The following is a 19,588-nucleotide window of genomic DNA, read 5'->3' on the forward strand; positions in this document are numbered from 1 at the left end:
TCCTGAGACTCTCCGCGCACCAGGCCTTGTACGAGGCACTTTCCACACTATCTCTCAACCCCAGGCCACCCAGCTACCGACCAAGAGAGGGGAGCCGTGTGATTAGTGGGAGAGGCAGCAGGCCTGGAATCAGGACACCTGGCTCTCAGGGCCGGCTCAGGGGCTCTAACCTTGGGAGAGACCCCCACTTTCCCAGGCTTCACTGTCCCCAGCTGTTGAATGCAGAACACCCCAGCCCAGTGGGCCACACAGGAATGTTCCTCAGCACTAGAGAGTGCTGTGCCAAATGGGTTTCCTGAAACCCACCTTGAAGGGCACACACCCTGTTCAGGGATTGGGAGCTGAGCCCTTCCGTGAGTAGCAGCTGGAGCTTAGCAAAGGCCCAAGGCCCCTTTGGGCCAGTGCGAGTAAAAGGGAACAGGGGCGCTTAGCCAGTGTGAAGGTCAGGAATCAGAAGCCCAGGTCTCTCCCTCCCGCTCTCTCGGGCGACACCACCCCTGTCTCTGCTGTGCCCAGTCACTCTGGCTTCTCGTCCCCTGCAACTCTGACGCGTGTGTGACTTTGACTCACAGTGGTCCCACCTAGGACCCAACTCTTTATAACCCTGTGGCTCAGCCCCACCCCCAAAACTGCCCAAACCCTCAGCCTGGCACCCGAGTCCCTAAGAGAGGTGACTGATTGGCTCAGCCCAGCTGAGAGCTTCAGTTGTGGTGGATCAGGGGTGACCATGAGTCCAACCCACTGCGGTCTAGGCCAAGGCCACGTGGTAGAAAGGGGCTGCCTAAGTTCTTGACTAAGGTTGTTACGGGAAAGGGGCAGGCACTCTGGCCACGTCCACCAAAGACAGCCTCCCTCGGAGCCCTGTCCCCTTGCCCTCCAGCTGCCCCATGCCCACATCCTGCCCTGTCTAGCTCAGGGCCATCCCGAAGCATCCTAACAGTCTACAAAGAGAACTCCAGAAGGCTGCTCCCTGGGACAGAAAGGACCAGCCTTTGGAAGGACACCACTTCCCTCCTCAGATGATTTGAACAACCACTGTGCTGCCCTGAAGAGCTTACAGTGATCTTAACATGATGGCCCATTGGACACCTTTTCCACGCTCTCTCAACAGAGCGCATGGTCCCAGGGACATCTGCCAGGGCCTGGACTCTGAAGGCCAAAAGATCTATGCTGAAGCCTAGCTTTGCCGACTCTAGGCATGTCCTCTTTAGCCTCCCTGAGGCTCGGTTTCCTCACCCAAATGGAGCTTATAACGCCTACTATGAAGGTCATGGCGAGACTGGAGATAGTTAATGCAAGGGCACTGGGGTACTTGACACTGTTGCCCTTAGCAGTAGGGGCACTAAGGGCAGACAAAGCAAGGGCTCCCTTGCTCTCCCCCCTCATCCTCTCCCTCTCGCTGCTCCCACCTGCCACCCCACAGCCAGCGGCACAGAGCGGGGGGCCAGGAGGCAAGTCTCCCCCCAGGGGCCCTGACCACCTCATAGAAACCCGGTCCAGTGTCCAGCAACCCCCAGGCCGGCAGCCCCCTCCCGGCTTTCTGTTGCAAACAGCCTTGACTAACCGAAGCTCCGCTCACAGAGGCATCACTCTGTGTTAAGAGGTGGGTCAACACCCCAGGCGGCGTCTGCCCGGAGAGGCAAGTGAGTGGCAGAGCCGATGGCCCGCAGAGAACTGAGAGAAGGGATGCTCTTGGGCCGGAGCTGGAGGAATTCTCCTCAGAAGGCTCTGGGGAGGGAGAAGGGGGGGGGGGGGGACACAGAAGCCAGCTTCGCATCGGCATAGGGGAGGCGGTGAATGCTGAAGAAGGAAGGTCTTCACAATAATTCTGTAAATGTAGAATTGTTCTAAAATTAAAAGTTTACTTAAATAAAATAGTAAATGGTAGAAGCAGGAGGAGGAGGAGGAGGAGGAGGAGAAGGGAAAGAAGACAGAAGTAGAAGAGGAGGAGGAGGGGGAAGGGGACCGAAAAGAGAGTATGGCCTCTGACAGAAAACTTGGCCCCGTTTCTAGGGACAAGGAGGTCCGTGTCGTTGAGGCACCAGCCAGGTGTCCACGCCACCCCACCCCACCTCCCCGCAAACAATACTCCCAGGTATCCAGAAACATCTCTGGAGGCCTTAGGGAACAGAACGTGCCACACTCCCAGCCACGGAAGCGTTGGCAAGACTGCTATGCCTTCCAACTCCCTTCTGGTTTCTGGGAGCCCACGGTCCCCCTGTCACAGAATGGTGCCTCTGGCATATCCTGGGGAAAGTCTTTACTTAAGGGATGGTCTTCTCCCAGCTGCCCCTGGCTTGCTTCTCTTCCCAAAGGGTAAGACCGAGCCATCATCATCCCCACGTCCTCTCCTGGCGCGTAGCGGATTGCCTGGTGCAAGGAGCAGGTTCGTAAGAAGTATTTGCTCTATTGATTAATTCAGACGAGCTAAGAGGGAATGAAGCCATCTTTGCCTCGCTGATTTTCCAGCTGATATTCTGGAGACCAGCCCGGTGCTGCAGCCTTCCTGGGTCCCCTGCTGCCCACTCAGCCTCCTTAGAGGCTGTGGCCCCTCTTCCAGGGTTGGCTCAGAACACCCCACTGCCTCCTGCCCTCTGGCTCTAGCCTGGTGGGTGCCTTCTGGGGCACGCTGAGGTCAGGCTTCTTGGGAGAAGGGTCCGGATGGGAAGGAGGAGGGAATGGGAACTGGAGAGGGCACTGGCTTGGACCCCAGTCCAGAAGGTCTGGAGGCCACCGAGACCTGGAAGGAAGAGAGCAGGGAGGCCTGCCTCTGCCGTATAGCACTGTGGCCTTGACCCAGTCTCCCGGCCACCCGGCTCGGTCCCCTGGCACCTGCCTTCCAGAATGCAGCACCGAATCAACTAACATTGGCTAGGCTGTGCAAGGCCATAGGCCTGAACGGGTACCCCAGACTCGGCCACTCACCAGCTGTATGGTCTTAAATGAAGTTTTGCGAACTTTCTGTGCCTCCGTTTTCTCACCTGTAAAATGGAGGCGATACCGCTCTCAGTACGTTTTTGTGAAGATTAAATTAAATGATAAGCAGGAAGGCCTTGGTAGGTTGCCTGGCACACGGATGCTCAATAAATGTGGGCTTTGTTCTTTGTTATTTGCTACTGTGACTGCACTAGCCATCACTACCGGCCCCACCGCCCGTATCCCTCCGCTGCTGCCCACTGGCTACTGAGCTCCCAAGAAGGACAAGATACCCCCGCTGTGTTCAGGGTCCAGAGGGAGGCTGGGAGGACAACATGAGGAAAGGAGGAAGGGGAGGAGAGAAAAAGGAAAAGACAAGGAAGAAAAAAAACAGGCAGCCAACACAGCAAATGAAGCAAAGACACGAGGCCTCGGGGACTCATCTCCAGGGCTAGATAAGGGTGCAGTTAGGGGTCCTCCAGGGCTCGGCAATCAGTAAGGGGAACCTGGGGACCAAAAAGTCTCCCCTGAACGCCCTGGCCCATCTTGGCCTTGGGGACACTCAGACGGAACACGTGGCTGTCTCCTCCCTGACTCCATGTGGCCTCCTGCACCAGGAGGCTGGGTGTGGGTCGGTGGGGGGCACAACCTGGTACCCAAACAGATGACCCCGGCTGTCCCACTGCCTCAAATGGGGGGCATTACTCAGAGCGTTGCTGAGTTCCACCCCCTCCCAGGACAGTGCAAGGGTCCTCACGTAATCCCCAGCATCTGCCCAGGGCAAGCTGAGACAGCTCTACAGACACGTGGGGTCCCAGCAGCTGTGCGTCTGCTGTGTGCCCAAAGGCTCAGGGCCATTGTTCTGGGGACCCAGCAGTTCTTTCTCCACTGTTCATGGGGCAGGGTACATGGCCCCTCCAGAGGTCCAGAATCCTAGAATATCACAGGGCCTCCAGAATATCTGCAGCCTCCTTCGTTTCCCATAGAAGGGCCTCCAGGCCAAGAAAAAGGCAAGGTCCTGCCCATGATCACCCAGTGGCACAGCTAGAACCAGAGCCCAGGTTTTCTGACTCTCATTCTCATAGAATAGTCTAGGGACAGACAGCCTAGGGCAGTGGAAAGAAAACCACCTTTGAACAGAAAATATTCTTACTCTAGAATTTAGAGCATTACACGTATTAAGGACTCAAAAAGTCTGCTGGTTGAATGGATGAATGTTTGAGGCATGGCGAATGATGAATGAAGGGCTCCAGGAGTACTGATGAGTTCAGGTGGGTGGGATCAGGGAAGGCTTTACTGAGGGGGTGACTTCCGAGATGGGCTTTGATGGAAGAGTAGAAGCCCATCAGGAAGGAGAAGAGCATGAGTAGTGTCTACCAATGCAGAAATGCAGCTGTGACCTCCAAAAGACTGTGGACACCAATTCTGCATGCAAGTTTGGGCCCAGACCCTGCTCAAAACTCACCTCTCTCCTCCAGGCCTCTGCATGATGCATGGGACAAGGGGAGCCAGCAATTTAATAAATCCTAAAATTCAACTAGGTCAGAGAAGAAATAACCTCCTAATTGAACATTCCATTTGCTAGGTATGAAAACTGAGGCTCAGAATGCTGGCACGCCTTCACGAAGTGCCCTACAGCGGACTGAGGAAAACTAGGGCCAGTAATCTAAAATTTGGCCCACGACCTGTTTTTATAGATAAAGTTTTATTGGAACACAGCCACACCCATTCATTTACATATTGTCTTTGGCTGCTGCCTCGATATCATGGCAAAGCTAAATAGTTCCAAGAGGCCATATGGATGGACTAGGAAATCTAAAATATTTACTATCTATAAATATTTACAGAAAAAGTTTGCCAACTCCTGTCCTACAGCAAGGTAGTGGCAAGAGCCCGGATGGGAACCAGGCCTCTGACTCCTGGTTGGGTGCTCTTTAATTCTGGGCATGCTTGCCCCTCAAGGCCCATGCTGTCCCCCTGTCTCGCTGCCTGCAGGCTGAGATTTCAGGCACCCAGGCTCTGGACAGGCTCAACTCCAGGACACATGGTATGGCCAACAGGGAACACCTGGGCTGGCTACAGTTACTCCCATGACACAGAAGGGTTTCTTGTTGGAAGCAGTTCAGCCCCTTTGGGGGGAGTCCGACAAGGAGATGCCAGCATGGGCCTGCTTCTCCTCCATGGTCAAAACAGAAAGAGCCAGAGAGTGTGAAATGTAGGACTCGCGCCAGCCAGATGCCCGAGTTAGAGACACAGCCTTTCAAGAAGCACACAGAGGAGGACTGGCGTGTCCAGCCATCTGTTGAGATGGCCACGTCCACTGTAAATTGTACCGTAGAATTACTTTCTCTGTGCCAGATTGTCCCTGGTGGATTCGTTTAATTAAAACCCTACCAGATCCAATCTGTTAGAAGTTCTGGGTTCACACATGTCCTGGCCAATTGGTCAGAAGGATGCAGACAGGCCACAGTCTGGGTCACGGCCACCTGGTAGAGCAACAGCCTATGATAGAGCCCAGAAGCCCCAGGTCAGCGCACTTGCCCTTCCGAGGACAAGTGGGGTTGCTGTCCTGCTGTGTGACCCTGCCCCTTGAGGGCCTCGGGCTCTCTTCCTCCTCCCTGTCTCCGCGCCCTTCACCTCTCCGGCTTACTGGCAATGCCTCCCTTCCTGAACTGACTCATTCAACAGAGAGCCATTAAAGGCCAGAAATGCCAGCCACGTCCCAAGCACTCTGTGGGGTGTGGAGAAAAGGCTAGTAACAAAAGAGACAAAAATCCCTGCCCTCAAGGAGCTCCCAGTTGAAGCCCACAAAGGCAAGAACATCCCACACACTGTGTATCTACTCCTTCCTCCCTCCCCTCCCCTCTCCCCTCCTTAACTGAGTTGAGGCCTGAGCATTTGACAATGGGACAGACCTTCTTTGGCATGTCTCTCCCCGACCCAGGAGCGCTCAACAGCGCCTCACTGTCAAGTTAGGATTTGAACTCTAGCACCTACTGTCCAAAGCCCCTGCTCTCCTTATCGGCCTACGCTGCTCAAGTGAACTTGAGAAATTCACAAGAACAAGAAATTCAGGGGTTTAGCAAAATTCATCACTCTCTACTCATAAAAGTGATAGATTTTTGTAGAAAATATACAATATATAAGCACAAATTAAAACGAATCACGATCCCATGATTCAAAGATAGACTCTCTGAGCCTTTTAGTATGTTTCTGTCCCTCCGTGTGTGTAGATGCGATTGCTACATTTATCTGTTTAGCAGGACATTTCGTTATATGTACAGTGTTGGATCCTGCCATTCTTCCTGAACATTCTGTGGTGGTTTTCTGTGTAATTAAGACACTCCTGAAGAGTATATTTAGTGGCTGTACAATATTCTGCCACATAAATATACCTTAATATGTTTAGCCAAACTTATTGGTGAACATTCGGACTGTTTATAATTTGTCACAATGACAATGCTGCTATAAACATCCTTGTTCAGAAATCTTTGTTCTCATCTCTGGTTCTTTTCCCAGCCGAGATTCCTCGAAGTGGCACTGCAGGGTCACGGGGCAGACACATTGCTAAGGTTCTTGATGCGTATCATCTCAGGAAGCTGTCTTCCCTGAGAGTCTATACCACCCTACCCCACCCCACCCCCCCCCGCTTTGTTCAAATGCCCACTAGCTTGAGATGGGTGTATTTTCTCCGCTCCTACTGTATCACGTGTCTTCTCACATTGTGTCTTTGCTTCAGCAACTCCCCTCTGTCAGAACCCTGCATTTCCCATCCCTCTTTCAGAGCTCAGGGCAAAGGCCACCTCCTCCAGAAAGCCCCTCCGGATAGCCCCGCCCAAGTTCTCCACCTCTAGCCCTCCTTCAGCCCCTGTCTTAAATTCTTCCTAAGAGAATTCCCACTGAGGCTGTGCATTTGAACAATGTGTGTGATGCTAATAGCCTCTTCTCTGGACAGGACTTTGACGTTACCAAGGTACTTCCACTGAGATGTTTCATCTGATTCACTTCACATACAAAGCATTTTGAGGTCAAGGATCAGGGTTTGATCACCTGGGTCTGCTTACCCTGACCCCCTAGCCCACATCAGATCTAGGCCAACCTCAAGCTAGCCCATGATTTAATGGTGTTTGACAACAGCCTTCACTATTCCTTGGTCCACCAGAACAGATTTTAGGATGTTCCCCTCTGCAGTGCGGACTGACTGGGACAGAAGGCCCTGGATGCCAGTCCTGGCTCTGTAAGTGATGCGATGTCCTGGTCCCTGTCCCTCTCGGGGCCTCAGTCTACTCATCCATAAAATGAGTGGGTTGAACTATGTAGTCTTGCGCCCTCCAGGACTGATAGGCCCTGCAGGCCCCAAGCACCCAGAGCAGCTCTGGGGTGCCTCCGAGGGTCCCCATGCAAAGCCAGCCTCTGGGATAGGCCGGAGGGAGCTGGCCGGGGAGGCAGGCCTGGCTCCAGGCCAGGCTGTGTCTGCAAACACTGACCTTGGCTGCCGCAGGGATTTTCCATGACACCAGCACCCTCCCCCTTAGCTCCCCCTAATCCCATGTGGGCCTGGGGAGGGTGGGGGATGGGAGTGGTAGGGGCTATTGTACTCTGGGGGACCCTGAATCATAGCAGTGAGGTCCATGTGGATGGGGTAGAGCTGAAAGGGAGAGAGGAGAGAGCAGTGGGCCTCCACGTGCCAAACGTGGCTGGGAAAGCAGGGGCAGGGAGAGCACCTGCCAGGGGGGAATGGGGAAAAGAGCCGAAAGAGGAGCTGGGAAGATGGGAAAGAGGCCTTGGAAAGGGCTCGGGATGGAGGGAGGGAGGGTTCGGGGCTGCCAAGCTGTCCTTGCTGGGAGCGCTAGCCCGGAGGGGACAAACTCCAGACCCAGTGATGCACACTGGTCCCTCCCCCCACCCCAGCTCTGTGAGGCCCTGGTGGTTTCTCAGGCCTTACTCAGGTCTTGGCCAGGTCTAGGGCAGGGGGATTCCTTCTGGTGCCCTGAAGCTGACCTCACTTTGCAGGGGCCTGGGGCCACAGGAAGGACAGGAGGTGTGAGTCACTAAAGGCCTTCCTGCCAAGGCCACCTCCCCCCCCCCCCCCCCCCCCCCCCCCGCTGAGTGTCTAAGGGGAGGCTCCTCTCCTGAACTCTGCACCCCAGACTTTGAAACCTTCTGGGCTGAATGGCATTTTCCGGCAGTGGTTCCCACGAGGCCTTGCACTGGTCGCTGAGGGGACTTGCCGACCCCCTGGGAGCTCAGAGCCCTGCAGACTTTCTCTTTAGACCTGAGAGCCAGCCGGGTGCTGCGGCCAGGCAGGGGGGAACAGAGTCTCCAGCACTAGGAAAGACCCCAGAGGGTTCTGGGAAAGGTGTTGTCAGAGCTGGACCATGAGGTTAGAGGAGAAGGCCTGCTTCTCCTCCCCTTCTCCCCGAAGCCTGGCAGCCTCCTCCCTCCTTCCAAGGGCCTGGGCGAACCTGCCAGCTTCCTTCCGCCTCATCTCCTTTAACACACCAATTAGACTCCCCTGGAGCCTCCTGTCCCACTTCCTGGCTCCACAATGCAGCCATCTCCAGACCAAGGGGGCGGCTCCCTGTCTGCCTCAGGCCCCTGAGGAGGTGGGGTGCTCAGTGGGCCTTTCTGAGGGGACCCAAGGGCTCAGTCCTGAATGTCCTCTGCAGGTCCCGCAGGAGAGCCCAGCTACCCTCTGGGGGTACCTGTGTCTTGCAGCTGGTCCCCTGGAGCTGCCTGTGTCTTCCTCAACACCCCTACCCCACTTCTCTCTGGCTGCCCCACCAGGCCCAGGCAGCTCCAAGGGCAGGCCCCCTCCCCGTGTCCACCTTTGCACAAGCCCGGCTTGGCCCCAAGTTCACCGTCTTTGGGTGCCTCGGGACACAGGTCTGATCCATCTTCCCTCAGGGCAAACATTAGCCTGGCTGGTGCCCGTATTTACATTAGATAACTAGGTCTACGGGGAACCAGGAAACGGGTTGCAGCCAAGCATTGCCAAGGACTGTGTGTTTCTAATCTACAGAAGGGGTGGGCCAGTCAGAGATAGGACATCTGAGACTCTCAAAGTCAGAGACCTAGAGAGAAGACCTTAGAGATCTTGATGCTACAGACAAGCAGTTCCCAAACCATGTTCTAGGAACGCGTGTCCAGCTACATGCACAGTAAAGAAAGTGCTCAAAGGTCAAGTAAGTGGGAAACCTTAGCCCATTCCCCCAACTCTGACCTGCCTCGTGCCCTAGCCCAAGTGTGGCTCTGATAGAGTCGACACTTAAATCCAATGAAGACAAATCTCTTAAATTCAGCGTTCCTCCCATTTAATTGAACCCAGCAACCCTCCTCTCATCCAACAGTTAGGAGCAGTCCATGGAACTGGTGTTCCAGGAAATCAACTTTGGGAAACACGAATCAGACTGCTGGTGCTGAAAGGAACTTTAAAGACCATCTCATCTTGATGTTCCCCCAAAATATTCATACTTATAATTAATATTCATGGATGCTAATGCCCTAAGCATCTAAGTCTGCCAACACCTCAAATGCCCACAGCAACTCTGTGAGGTCTGTGGGTCATGGTTCCCAGCTTGCCAAGAGGAGACCAAGGCCCTAGAAGATGAGCTACTCGCCCGCTCTGTGCGGTCACGTGCATCCCTAAACTGCTGAGATCCCCTGAAGAAAATAGAAATAATCTATTTTCAGTACTTCAAAAGCATAAGAGTAACTTAATTCAGTTTCTAGATTCAGTTAGCCCATGCTAATCAGAAGTTCTGATTGGCAGGGCTGCTCTTAATTCATTTTCATGGGGAAAGAATGAATTCTTGCTTTCACAATTATCTATCCAGTGCCTGTTCTGTTCTATGCAGCAGCTACACGGCACTGATCAACACCTCGTTCTTCAAAAATTACGTCTCTCAAAATGTAGATTCTACAAATGGGTGGGTTAACAGAAAGAAATCACAGAAGGGCATCCACAGCAGGGAAAATGATGGGAACCTTTTATCTTTGCCCTATCCTGCATGTCACAGAGGAGGGAGATTGAGGCCCAGGGAGGGTAAAGGACTTGCTCAAGACACAAAACTGGTTATGGCCAGGGTCAGGTCAGATGCCCAGATCTCCTGCTCCATAGCTCTGTGCTTTTTTTCTCTGCCCAAGGCTGTGGCCAGAGTTCTAGCTTTGTAGCCGACTAGGCCAGGGGAAAGAGGTCAGGCATTCAGACTAGGGGGCACGGGAAGTCAGTGGGGAATGGCCAGCTGAACCCAGTCTAGCAAAGGCCATCACCAAGGATTCAGGCTAGCTATCTGTGCTTTGACTAGAAGGAAATTGGCCACCGAGAGAGAAAAATCCATTAAGGGGCAGGGGCTGGGCCCCTAACCCTCTGCATCTCCCCAGAAGACAGCTTTGGCCAGTTTCTGAGCTCCTTGGTGATATTAGGCGGAAAACAGAAACGGTGGCCCAGAGCTTCCTGCCCACCTCTCATTTTCCTGTTGCCCCAAGTATCCATAATTCATATTTATGTCTGACCACATAATTAATTAATATGACTAGCCACCTATCTTCCCCAGATTAATCCTATGCCTCCGGCCAGGTTCCAGAACCATCTCTTAGCTGAGTTGCTTGCAAGTGGGTGCTGCTCGGCCCTTGTTGAATGAACAAGGGTCACATTGAGCCACAGGGCAGAGGACCGAGCTTTGAGTTTGGAACTGAGGACCCTTGTCTGGCTCTGCCATTCACTGGGTGTGTGACCTGGAGCAGCTCACTTTCCCTCTCTGGGCCTCTAGGTCCTCATCTATACAACAGAAGGAGTGGGTCATAGGATCACGAAGCACTTTCCTGGCTCTAAGATCCCATATGTCTGAGGATTCAGGGAGGGTCGCTGGGAGATGAGGGGAAAGGGACAGCCCAGGCCAGAGCTCTGAGAGGCAGTGGCTAGAGTCTTGTGGTTGGGCCATGAGTTCTGGCTGGTCAGTCCATCAGGTCCTGGTGGGGAGGGTTCTCAGGGACTCAGCCCCAGAACAGGGTGACACACAAGGACAGACAGAGCCCCTCGCCCAAAGCCTCGCAGAGCTGGACAGCAAGGAGAAGGTGGAGACCACCTTGGGCCCCTCTCTCGTAAACCCACGGCCAATGTGGGCAAGGCCCAGGCAGGCGGCGGGCCTGCTGGCAGGCAGACGGGCCTTGCCAAACTCCCAGTTACTTCCCAGAAGTTCCTTGGCCCCCCGGGACTGGCTTTACCCCAGCTGGCACCCCTCCCAGCTGGGCGCCCACGTCAGCAGGTCCTCACAGCTCCCTTGCCCTTTCACCCAGTGACAAGGGAACCACTGAAGGGACGGGAGCGCACTGACGCTGGGCCAGGTATTTGCAGACGCATCTGGTCTCCCGGGACCGCACTCCTGTTGCTGCTTGTGTCACTTCCGACTCGGGGCAGTGCCCAAAGATGAGGCTCCGAGGGGAGGGCTCTCCTCTTGGGGCCTCAGTTTCCCATCCTGGTCACCCTTCCTGCGTGATGGATGGGCTCTGAGGCTCCGGAATGAGTGATGAGTCAGAAAGTCTTAGAGGCCTTGGCCAACTCACAAGGCCTTTCCAGCCCTTTTCAGCTATAAAACAGAGATAGTCATAATAATGGCCTTGTGGAAGTTTTTCAGGATTAAAGTTTAAAATGCATCTGAAGGATAAGACCTTAAGCCTCAATCTGTGGTAGGGAGGGAGGGTGGGCCCGGGGTGGGGGGGCCTCTGACCCCAAGGGTGAGGCACATCCAGCCTGGGGCCACCCTGGACGGGAGGCAGAGGTAGAGCTGTCGGGTAGAGCTCCGGCTCAATAAGAGCCTTTGGGTAAGCCTGGCTGTACTGCTTTGAACACCGCCAGGGGGCAAGCAGGGGAAGGAGGTGTCTCTTCGGGCTGGGAGCTGGGGGAAACGCAGGGGCACTCAGGATGGGAGCCAGCAGAGGCAGGGAAGTCGCCGTGTGCAGACAGGCCCAGGGGAAGAAGGTGGCCTCATGTCTGCTGGGATAGGGGCGGCGCTCAGTCCAGGTCCCCTCTGCAGCCGGGGGACCTTGCGGGCAGCTGTGGTGCACCTGGCCTGCAGACGCTGGATTTCCCTAAAGGACAGCAGCTCCAAGAGAAGTCAGAGACTTCCTCAGAGGGCGAGATGGTGGTGACAGCGAGAGGGGGTCCTTCTCCTCTGTGTGACTGACCCCACAGAGGCAACCCTACCCCCAGACCACACTCTCAGGTGGCCTTTTCCTATTAAATCCCGTCACCACTGCTTCGACACAAACCCTGCAGTTTCTGAAATACCTGCCGCTCCAGTCTCCCCTTGCCCTCCTCCGACGGTGCTGTTCCCAGGCACCCAGTCTGGGTATAACAGCAGTAGCTCAAACCACTCCCTGTCCCTCGGAGTGCAGACAAGGCAAAAGAGGTCCAGAGAGGGAAATGGATTTGCCCAAGTTCACACAGGCAGTACGTGGTCAAGCCAGGGCTGGGCCTGAGCTACCCAGTCCCTGTCGGGACCCATCCACAGTGCTGCACCCTCCCCCACACCCAGGGCAGTGCCGGCCCCAGGGGACAGGAAAGGACAGGATGAGAAGCAGCTCTGGCTCAGGGCCTGCCCAGCTGTCGAGGTGAGTTGTGGTCTGGCTGCCGTGGCCGGGCTGGCGGGCACAATCTGTTCTCACCCTGCTGGGACGCAGACAGGCCAGGCATGGAGGCTCAACGGCTCAGCTCTCCAGGTCCCTGGCACAGAACGACACAGTCAACCAGCTCTGTGTCCTGGTAGGGAGCAGGGGAGCCCATTCTAAGCACATCCCACAGCCTCACACACTCCAGGCAGCTATCCCCAGGTCTCCCTGAGGTTGAGGATTCAAATGGCCTTGGGCTGTTAGAGATGCCAACTTGACTGGAAGTGAGCTGCCCCCCAGCCTGGAAAAGAAAGGGAAATCTGCCACTTCATTTACTGCTAATCATCGTGAGCCATTACTGAGCATTTGATATGTACCAGACTCCAGGCTTAGTGCATTGTACCAGACTCCAGGCTTAGTACATTATACACATTATCTCATTTATTTCTCCCTGGGAGAAAAAAAAAAAAAAGCCCTGGGAGGCAGTTTCTACTTATTAGCCCCATTTTACACATATGGAAACTAAGGCTCACAGAGGTTTTTAAAAAACAAAACAAAACCAAAAACAGTCCACGGCAGATTCAGGAGTTGAATTCAGATCAGACGTCAAAGCACAGGGTACCCTACCTTGCTGTCCACATATTTGGGGGCATACTCCATGGGCAATGGGAGGGGAAGCTTGCGAGAAGCATGACAAGGTACAGCCGTGCCCACCCTGCCACCCCAAGCCAGTGTTTAGCTGTACACATTAGTTGGGGGACCTAAGGGACAGAGCAGGGATGGTGGTAATATTGGCCCTGGGGTTCAAAGCTGAACATTCTCAGTGCCACTCAAAGCAGAGAAGATCCTTTCCAGTGAGGAATCCTGGACAGCTGCATGGAAAAAGCATTTGGTTACATTTTTTATAAGGCTTCGAGAGGAGGAAGAATTGGAAATCCTGCCAACCAAGATTATTTTATTATAATAATACTATTAATAAAAGTAATAAATATCTTAACATCCCAGTGAAAAAAGAAAGCCCAGGACCAGCAGACCTTATTTTACAAATGAGGAAACATGCTCAGAGAGGCTGAGTAATTAGCCCCAGGTCACACAGCTACTAATGACAAGGCCAGAACTTGTGCCTAGGGCTTCTGAGTTCCCATCTAGTGTCTTTCCCCTCCAGATCTACAGACACAACTCCTGACTTAAGGCCATTTGACGGTTGGCTCAGAGAGAGGCTTTGTTTCTGCCTGGCCCTGGGCTCAGTGAGGGCTTTGGGCAGTGTGGAGGAGACAAGGGGTTTGTTTTGTCTGGCTGGTGACAGTACCACCTGGAAGGACAGGCAAGGCCCTGCTTTAACAAGGGCAATGTCACCTCTCCATGAGGACAGACCCTACTTCAGGCCCAGGCCCAGAGGATGACCCCAGGGCTCCAGACTGGGGGCTGATGAAGACCCTGGAGAATCATTCATCCAGCTAGTAGAGAGGCAATGCCCCCTTGGACCCCCAACATGGGTCGACCAGATGCCTCATGGAGACAGGAGGGCCCCCGTTGCCAGCTACCCCTCATAAGCTTTGGCTGGAAGCAGGGAAGTGATTAAGGAGCCATCCATGCCTCAGTTTCCCTCCCTCCACACTGAATCACGGAATATCCTACCTGCATCCACTACAGTCAAGGAAACTGAGGCCCGGAGAGGACAAGGAACAGGTCAAAAGCCCATAGACACTGAACTAGAACCCACGCTTCCCAAATGACCTGCCGGCACCCTTCACATTCTCCCTGCTGCCTCCCTCAGCTCTATGTGTCCTCTCCTTCTCTAGATTTAGCAAAGCTAGGTCTTTGAAGCCAAACAGACTCTAGTTCAAAAGTGGGCTGCTCTACTTCCAAAGGCTGTGACCTTGGAAAAGGCACTTAACCCTGCCTGTTTCCTTCTTCCTTCCTACCTACCCTACCAAGAGCATACCGGGTCAAGGATGCACTCTAAGTGTGTGCTGTCTTCTCTCTTGCTGGAAGGAGAGGTCTCAATCTGCAAAGCCGGGGATGTGGAGGGCAGAGATCTCAGGGAGGGGGGCAGGCTTTCTGGAAGAGCAGCCCCGCAGCGCAGTGCTTTCTCTCCTCTTCCCCTACCCTCCCCCAGGCTATGGCCACGCGGCGCCCAGCACCGATGGCGGCAAGGTGTTCTGCATGTTCTACGCACTGCTGGGCATCCCGCTCACACTCGTCATGTTCCAGAGCCTGGGCGAGCGCATCAACACCTTCGTGAAGTACCTGCTGCACCGCGCCAAGAGGGGGCTGGGCATGCGGCGCGCCGACGTGTCCATGGCCAACATGGTGCTCATCGGCTTCTTCTCCTGCATCAGCACGCTGTGCATCGGCGCCGCCGCCTTCTCCTACTACGAGCACTGGACCTTCTTCCAGGCCTACTACTACTGCTTCATCACGCTCACCACCATCGGCTTCGGCGACTACGTGGCGCTGCAGAAGGACCAGGCGCTGCAGACACAGCCGCAGTACGTGGCCTTCAGCTTCGTGTACATCCTCACGGGCCTCACGGTCATCGGCGCCTTCCTCAACCTCGTGGTGCTGCGCTTCATGACCATGAACGCCGAGGACGAGAAGCGCGACGCGGAGCACCGCGCGCTGCTCACGCGCAACGGGCAGGCGGGCGGGGGCGGCGGGGGCGGCGGGGGCGCGGGCGCGGGCGGCAGCGCGCACACCACCGACACCGCCTCGTCCACGGCCGCGGCCGGGGGTGGCGGCGGCGGCTTCCGCAACGTGTACGCCGAGGTGCTGCACTTCCAGTCCATGTGCTCGTGCCTCTGGTACAAGAGCCGCGAGAAGCTGCAGTACTCCATCCCCATGATCATCCCGCGGGACCTCTCCACGTCCGACACGTGCGTCGAGCAGAGCCACTCGTCGCCCGGAGGGGGCGGCCGCTACAGCGACACGCCCTCACACCGCTGCCTGTGCAGCGGGGCGCAGCGCTCGGCCATCAGCTCCGTGTCCACGGGCCTGCACAGCCTGTCCACCTTCCGCGGCCTCATGAAGCGCAGGAGCTCCGTGTGAACGCCCCCGCGGGGGCCTGGAGCACCTGGGAGTGGCGGGGGGCGGGGGGCGGGAGGAGGCCCCATGGGATTCTCCCCACACCCCTCACACCCTCCCCCCGGTACCCCCATCTCCAACTGTGCCTGCTCGCGCACCAGCTGGCAGGAGCCCGGGCTCTGAGGATGTCTCCAGACATCCGCGCCCCGCAAATTCCAAGAAATGTGAAAGGTGGGGGGTGGGGGGTGGGGGAGGGAAGGCAGAAGCTCGGAGCCTCCCATCCCTCTGGAAATCTAAGGAGCTCCCCAGTTCTCAGAGGCCCTGCTGGTACCCAGACCACCCACCCCCCCACCAACCTCCTCCATCCGGAGGGAACTTCGTGTTCCGTGTAAGTTTGCATCTCTATTTATACCTCTGTCCTGCCAGGTCTCCTACCTTCCCGAGGCTTCAAAGGCCAGGGTGTCTTTGTTCAGGTCACCCCCACTCAGCCCCACTCCCCATCCTCATCCCCAGCTGTGTCTCCCAACCTCCCACTACCTTTTGTGTTGTTTTGCATGGCTTTGCAGTTAATGGAGAAAGTGGAAACCCAGCAGTCCCAGAGCTAGTCCCCAGAAGGCAGGCAGACTGAAGCAAGAACAGGCAGGCTGTAGGAGGGACAGGGAAGGGAGGGGGAGGCAGAGCGCCCACCCCCCGGTCTGCAGGGTGGTGGATGAGAGTTCACTGGCTTCCAACCACATCGGGCTAAGACCAGTCTAGCCTCAGACACTGCCCTTAGAATCAAACAGGACACTTCACCCTCGCTGTCCCCAGCCACTACTGACGACGACCAGCTCTTCAATCTGCAGAATGAGTTTCAGCCTTTGAACACCCTGTCCTGACTACTCATTCATTCTCACAGCACCCTGGTTAGATCATCAGGGCAGGAGTTCTCACCCCCATTTCACAGATGACACGGACACCCAGACAGGCGACGTGCCTTGCCCAGGGTGACACAGATGGCAAGAGGCCCAAGGGAACGAGAATCCAGGCTGCTTGTTCTGAGCCTCGGCTCCCTTTCCTTAGGACTCCTCTGCTGGCTGCTGAAAGCGAGGCTCCTGCCCAGCGCACCCAGGCATTGTATGAGCCCCTGGGGCTTCAACCAGAACCAGACCTCAGGATGGAGCTGGTGTCGGGGCTCAGCCTCTATGCGACCTGGCCAGAAGGCAGGCCTTCTGAATGGGCCCCTGAGGCTGGATAGGAGCCCTCAGTTCCTGGACTGCCTGCTTACAGACCAAGAAGCAGGCCTGAGGTTCGTGGAAGAAAGGCTAGGAGCCAGGCCTGTGGGAGTTGGGGAATGGGGCAGAATGAGCTAGAAATGTTAGGCGCATCCTACTGGGACATCATCCCTGGCTGCGCAGCTGGTATTGGTGCCTGTATCCCAGGTAGTGGAGATAAATTAAGGCTGCAGCAAGGACCGCCCCTTCCAGGTAGGGAGTTTGGACCTGGCGGGCCTACTGCCTACCCCGCCTGCATCCAGAAACCTCGGGTGCAGAGCTGCAGAGGGAGGTGAGGCCCTAGACGCCACTGTTGGGTCTATAGCTGGAGCTGGCCCTATGTCTCTGGGCAGCCTCAAGGGGTGGGCAGGGGCGCTTCTTCCCATTCAAGACTGCCCCCCCCCCTTGTTGTGCCCATGTCAGCCCTCCACCACGGCTGAGCAAGATCAGCCCAGGTATTCGGGGAAGCTGGAGTGGGGGACCCACAGGGCACTTGGCCTTAGCCAAACCCCTGCCACGGGCTCCAGCCTTTGGGAATCCCGAGAGAGGAGCAGTCTAGCCTGTGTGTGAGTCCTGTCTCTGTGTGGAGTTGCTGGCTGGCTGCCCAAGTGCCAAGGAGAAGAAGGCCCGGGACCCGGGGTGCCCTCTGTGTCTCTGTGTGGGGGTGCGGGGCAGTGTTGGCTGCCTCTGTCCTGTGTGTGACCCTGCCCTCGAGGGGTCCTGTCCCGTCAGTCCCGAGGGAGCCACAACCAAAGTCACAGGGAGATGGTGAGGAAGGAGGCCCAGGGTCCTCCACAGAGCACGGCAGACTGCTCGGTCTCCAACTGGGTGTTTCCCAGGGAGCTGGAAGGCCAGCGTTGCTTCCCCCCTCACGCCCTCCCACTGCAGGCAGCCTCTCTGCTTCCCCAATGCCTTATGCCTGGGCACACTGCCACAGAATATGCAATACGTGTGGGTGAAGGCCCCCACGCCCACACCCCACCCCGGGCAGCCCCTGGACCCCAAAGGCTACGGCTGCCACAGCCTCCCTTCCGCCCCTCCTGCCTATCTGTCTTCACACTGAGAATGGCGTCTAATAAATGCTGTCCATGGAGACCGGGCTCAGGCTCAGCTGCCTCTGTATCATGTACCCTTGGCACTGCCAGGGAGCGACCATGTACCCCGCTGAGGTCTACAGACACACCTAGCTGACGCACCTCAGGCTGACCAAAGCCTTTGCTTCAGGGGCCTTAGGAAGAAACCTGGGGGAACCCTGCCGTCCCTTTTGTAATTTCCTCCAAGATTCAGATTTTCTCAGTATCATCCTGGAACGCCTCTGAGAGCAAGATAAGACCTTTGAAGACAGATCACCTGGTCCAGTCGTCCTCTTGTACGTGAGTACACAGAAGCCCAGAGAGGGCAAGTCACTTGCCGTGAGTCACACAGAAATGACTGGCAGGCCCAGTATTAGAACCAGACTGAGAATTCCAAATCCAGTGTTCCCACTCCTCATGCAGCCTGCAGAGTCTGGCTGGACGCACCCCAGCTGACAGGGACCGCTTCCTGTCTGCCAGAGTGGAGATTCTCTTCTCTACCAGCGGGGACTCCCGGGATTAGGGGTCTGATTGACACAAAAATGTCTTTTCAAAGGAAGACACATCACAAGCACCTGTCTTCGGGGTATATTTCTGGGTGCGGAGGGATAACTCAGTTGGGACTGGGCCCCAGATCCCAGAACAGATTCGGGGAGAAGAAGCGCCCTCCCAGCTGGTGCCAGAAGCTTCCAGATGTCACTGTGGATGGCCCACAGTAACACCTTGTCCACCACAACCCCATTTCTATCTATCTGCATGACTTTCTGCCTACCTATCTTTTGTGAAATAATATTTAATCCCGACTATAGCCAATGCCGCATTCTAGTACTTTCTATTCTAGTTCGTGTTATAAAATGCTGGTCACAACCCACTAAACTGATTTCTCTGTCCACTAATGGTTTGCTCCCTACAGGTCAAAATGCTCCAGGGAAATAAAAGGGGAGGGGTAGGTAGGGGCAACTTCTCCAAGTGCCCACATCTACTCACTTGGATTACCTGACGTATACAGGGAGAAACCTATTTATTGGGGGTTCAGAGTTCAAAGAAAGAGGTGATGGCACCCGGACTCCTCTCTGGTCTTCATGGGACAGTGTTCCTCACACCTGCTGGTGGGCTCCTGGCTGGCCCACAGCTCTGAGCGTGGTTGTGGCAGAACTGGACGTTAGTCCCTCTTGGCTCCCCCACACCTAAGACTACCCCATCCATAGCCAGGGCTTCCTGCCCATGGCCCAGCTGTCTCTGTCTTTCTTAGCAAAGCTAAATGCAACAATAGAAATGATGTCATTTCTGAGGTCGGCAGGGACCAGCACAAGGTTGCTTCTACTTTCTTAAGTAGCTCTTACGGGACATAAATATGCTGACACCTGCCCTCCTTTCTTCCTCACCAGCGGCAAAATAATCAGAACTTGAAGGAATCCCCAAGGGGCTACATTCACCCCAGTCTTCCAAAGTGATCGGAATGATGGAGGTGATGACCCTCTCCCCAGCACCCCGCCCTTAGCTCCTACAGACTCAGAACCATCTGGAGAACTACCGTGGTCTCTTTTCCCTCATGGGATGCCATCCCCAACCTCCTCACTTCCGCCCAGCATCGGAGACATCCTGCACTAAAAAATATATATACAGCAAAACAAAAATAGAAAACCAGCACCGCAGAGTGGATGTGGGGTATAAATATACCAAGATCCCCGCTGATGTGGCTAATCTGTGTAA

General features: G+C 55.4%; 1 protein-coding gene across 1 annotated transcript in view; it reads left to right on the forward strand.

Moving 5' to 3' along the window:
• The window catches only part of KCNK3 (potassium two pore domain channel subfamily K member 3), a 38,953-nt gene extending 20,216 nt beyond the window's left edge, over positions 1–18,737 (forward strand). Inside the window, exon 2 of the mRNA XM_059405293.1 lies at positions 14,645–18,737. Within this exon, the coding sequence (XP_059261276.1) occupies positions 14,645–15,573 (929 nt within the window). The 3' untranslated portion in view covers positions 15,574–18,737. The remainder of the gene's footprint in view (positions 1–14,644) is intronic.
• The last annotated feature ends 851 nt before the right edge of the window (positions 18,738–19,588 follow it).

This window comes from Mustela nigripes, chromosome 7 (genome assembly GCF_022355385.1).
Source record: "Mustela nigripes isolate SB6536 chromosome 7, MUSNIG.SB6536, whole genome shotgun sequence".
In the NCBI taxonomy this organism is placed as follows: domain Eukaryota; kingdom Metazoa; phylum Chordata; class Mammalia; order Carnivora; family Mustelidae; genus Mustela; species Mustela nigripes.